Source organism: Cyprinodon variegatus, unplaced genomic scaffold (genome assembly GCF_000732505.1).
Source record: "Cyprinodon variegatus isolate N-32 unplaced genomic scaffold, C_variegatus-1.0 Scaffold1706, whole genome shotgun sequence".
In the NCBI taxonomy this organism is placed as follows: Eukaryota; Metazoa; Chordata; class Actinopteri; order Cyprinodontiformes; family Cyprinodontidae; genus Cyprinodon; species Cyprinodon variegatus.
This window is the reverse complement of record NW_015152159.1, coordinates 34,232-38,040: the sequence shown is the minus strand read 5'-3', so window position 1 is coordinate 38,040 and position 3,809 is coordinate 34,232. Positions and strand designations below refer to the sequence as shown.

Sequence of the window (3,809 nt, the reverse complement as noted above, 5' to 3'; positions counted from 1 at the left end):
CGGGGGAACCATGTGGGCCAGTCGGGGGAACCATGTGGGCCAGTCGGGGGAACCATGTGGGCCAGTCGGGGGAACCATGTGGGCCAGTCAGGGGAACCAGGTGGTTCTTATCCACTGGTTCTTCTGAGCATTGATGTCTGTTCTGTTTCAGATCCGGAGAATCATCGGAGACTTTGGCGTTCCCATTGCCATCCTCATCATGGTTCTTGTGGACTACAGCGTGGAGGACACCTACACCCAGGTGAGTGGAGCTGGTCATCATCCCTGGTTCTGAGGCCGGTTCTCCTGCTGATCCGCCTTGTACCTGCTGGTCCCCAGAAACTCAACGTTCCCAGTGGGTTCTCGGTGTCCAGTCCAGAGAAGCGGGGCTGGATCATCTCTCCACTCGGTTCTGACGGACAGTTCCCAGTTTGGATGATGGGAGCCAGCATCCTGCCGGCGGTTCTGGTCTTCATCCTCCTCTTCATGGAGTCCCAGATCACAGCGTACAGAACTTCCCTTCCCTCAGATAAACACGGTGCCAGTACCTGAACCAAAACCAACAGCCCCAGTAAAGGTTCTGACCCAAAACTACTGTCCATTTAAAACCTGCCTTTAAACCAGTTTTAGAACTGATCAATCTGGACCGGGACGGTTCTTTGCAGTACTGTGGTTCTGTCAGATTTGGATCTAAATCCAGGTCTTGATTTTACTCTGAAATTTTACTCCTGGTCTCTTTAAGGAAAAGCAGCTTCTGTTCTAAGTCTGGACTCTTGGTTGTGACACTTGGACTCGGTCTTTTTGAGTTGACTTGGGTCTTAACTGGGTTCTGGACTCTTGGTTTTGGTCTGGGGGTGAGTGGAGGTCTTTTACGGATGTTCTTCTGTTTTGGTTCTTTCTGCCTTCAGGCTGATCGTCAGTAAAAAGGAGCGGATGCTGGTGAAGGGAACCGGCTTCCATCTGGACCTGCTGATCATTGTGGTGGTGGGCGGAGTCTCTGCCCTCTTTGGTCTGCCATGGTTGTCCGCCGCCACGGTTCGCTCTGTCACCCACACAAACGCCCTGACTGTCATGAGCAAATCCGTTGACCCTGGAGACAAGCCTCGGGTGCAGGAGGTCAAGGAGCAGAGGGTGACTGGGTTTTTGGTGGCGGTTTTAGTGGGTAAGGCGGTGTCCGGGTGCCGGCCGTTGGGTCGCCTACGGCGTGCTGTAAATTCCTAACAGGTCTCTGCTCCGTCAGGTCTGTCCATCGTTATCGGGGACGTTCTACGCCAGATCCCGCTGGCGGTTCTGTTCGGTATCTTCCTCTACATGGGGGTGATGTCCCTGAATGGGATCCAGCTGACGGAGCGACTCATCCTGCTGCTGATGCCACCAAAGTACCACCCGGACCACAGCTACGTGCGGAAGGTATGACCCGGTCTCAGCGAGTCTGGGTCTCTGCTCATTCTGGAACTGAGCCGTTTCTCTCCCTCTACCAGGTGAAGACTCTGAGGATGCACCTGTTCACCCTGGTCCAGCTGATCTGCCTGTCTCTGCTGTGGGTTGTCATGGCAACGGCAGCGGCGCTGGCTTTCCCCTTCATGCTGCTGCTGACCATCCCCCTGAGGATGCTGCTGCTCCCCCGCCTCTTCAGCCCCAGGGAGCTACTGAGTGTGAGTACCCCCCCCCCCACCCCCTCCCCACCCACGGCCCTCTATGGACCGGTACCGCCCTCTGACCTCTGACCTCTGACCCACAGCTGGATGCTGAGGATGCAGAGCCCCACCTGGAGGAGAAGGAGGGTCAGGACGAGTACTCTCACCTGCAGATGCCTGTATGAGCAGCTGCTGAGTGAACTGGATCAGAACCAGACCATCTGGACCTCATAAAGGCTGCTTCTAAACGCTTTCATCTGGTTAATGCTCCTGTAATATTTCTCTGTAAAGATCCAAAATGACCAGAACCTTCAGCTCTGAGTAAAACTGACTCCATCATAAACGTCTCTGTCTTTATTTGGACTCATGTTGCTCCAGAATCTGCATTTTAATAATAATCCAGGTTCTTCTCCAGATGAACCGGGTCGAGTGGTTTCTCACCGCCTCTTACCGCAGAGACACTCACATTTGGACTTTAAACCTGACTCCCACTGGGTTCTAGCTCAAACCATTCAGGGTTGTGACCTCTGACCCTGCACAGAGATCCTTTGGTTGGACAGGATTTCTGTCTCCAGTTGAAGGTGACTGGTTACCGATGGCTCCCGCCTTCGCAGAGTGATGCCTCTGGATCACATAAAGGCTAAAGGGCTGGTTATCGTCCCGCAGCAGAGTGTCACAGTTAGCATGTCGAAGGTATGATGCAGATATTTTTGATTTCTGCCCAATATTGAAGCGTGGTCTGCGCTCTGTTATTCCACGCCACAACACCAGAGGGCCAATCAGGAACTAGCTAGGATTGTGGGCGTCCGTGTGTCAGTTTGACGAACTTGTTCAGCGTCTACAACCCCTCATCCAACGTCGGACGACACACAGTTCCCCCGTGAGTGTTCCCCAAAGACCGGCCATGGCGCTGTGTGTTTTGGCTTTGGGTGCAAACCAGCAGACCGTCGATCAGAGCTACAAACTAGCGTCCCGCACGGTGTCTGGGATAGAGTCTGAGGTGAGCCAGTTGGTGTGGACGGAGCTACAGCCAGAGTTTCTGCCATTAGGGACCAAACAGGAAACAGTGTAGAGCGGAATGAGAACTGACCAATCAGAGGCCTCCTGTCTCTGGCGCTGTCTGCGATCACCTACAGTTTTGGAGAGGTGCAGCAGAGTGTCTGTGGAAGGATAGTGGGCTTACCTTCGTTAGCTGAGATGCTTAAAGCAGCCTTTAGAGTGTAAAACCTCATTAATAATGTTCATTATTAATGAGGTTTTATTACAGATAACCTTTATTTTAACCTATAATTTAGTTTGTTGCAATGATTTTACAGTTTGAAGAAATAGAAAATGACACCACATGCCAACCGTCTCCAGGATGAGCATGACAAGGAAGGGCTGTATATACTGCATGCATCATCTAGGTAGTAAACAATGGATTACTGCTTGAGAGTTCTTTACTGTCACAGGTAGGAGCTTCAGTCTTCAGGCCGGGATGATTTAAACACGCTGAAATTAGGACCGGTATCACAGATTACCAGTCTGGACTGATGGAGGCCTTACCCCGAAATCCCACATCCTCCGTCACTGCCCCGCTCATGTACGTCATGCGGAGTGCTTGTCTGTCATGTTAATCAATGACAACTGTTCCACATCCACCACTACTCCTCCCCACGTCTCCCTCAGGTCACCAACCAGGAAGCAGATTTCTCATTAAAATATCTATTTTATAACGAGGGACTTAAAATTTAATTAAACCAAGTCAGAAGATACTTCTTATTGCAGGAATGGATGAAGAGATGCTGAGTTTGGGAGTAGAGAACAAACAAAGTTCATTAAAAAAAGCACAAAAATCTACAACAGAATATTTGGGCAGAAACTGAACATCTGCTGGATGATGGTGGGATTTTTTTAATATGTCAGATTAAATTAAACATTCACAGGGTTTATTCAGGAATGAGTGACTCTATTTTAATGCTATTAGAAATGATTTTAATGCCATCAACAAGAACCATGAACACAAGTTATTACATGAAATATGAAGGAGCTGTAAGCACAGTTCCATGACTCCTGTATGTATGTAAACACACACACACACACACACACACACACACACACACTTTTTTATAGCAGGCCAGCTTGAGCTGTATCTGCAGCTGTGAAATGTTGTTTATAAATGAAAGAGGAATTATAAACGTTGTATAAACACAC

At 49.8% G+C, this 3,809-nt stretch overlaps 1 protein-coding gene across 1 annotated transcript in view; it reads left to right on the top strand.

Moving 5' to 3' along the window:
- Positions 1-1,948, top strand: part of LOC107104357 (anion exchange protein 2-like) — a 26,279-nt gene extending 24,331 nt beyond the window's left edge. The window contains exons 22-27 of the mRNA XM_015404347.1: positions 152-241; positions 319-485; positions 888-1,141; positions 1,220-1,389; positions 1,461-1,634; positions 1,721-1,948. Coding sequence (XP_015259833.1) covers positions 152-241; positions 319-485; positions 888-1,141; positions 1,220-1,389; positions 1,461-1,634; positions 1,721-1,801 — 936 coding nt within the window. The 3' untranslated portion in view covers positions 1,802-1,948. The remainder of the gene's footprint in view (positions 1-151; positions 242-318; positions 486-887; positions 1,142-1,219; positions 1,390-1,460; positions 1,635-1,720) is intronic.
- Positions 1,949-3,809: the final 1,861 nt, after the last annotated feature.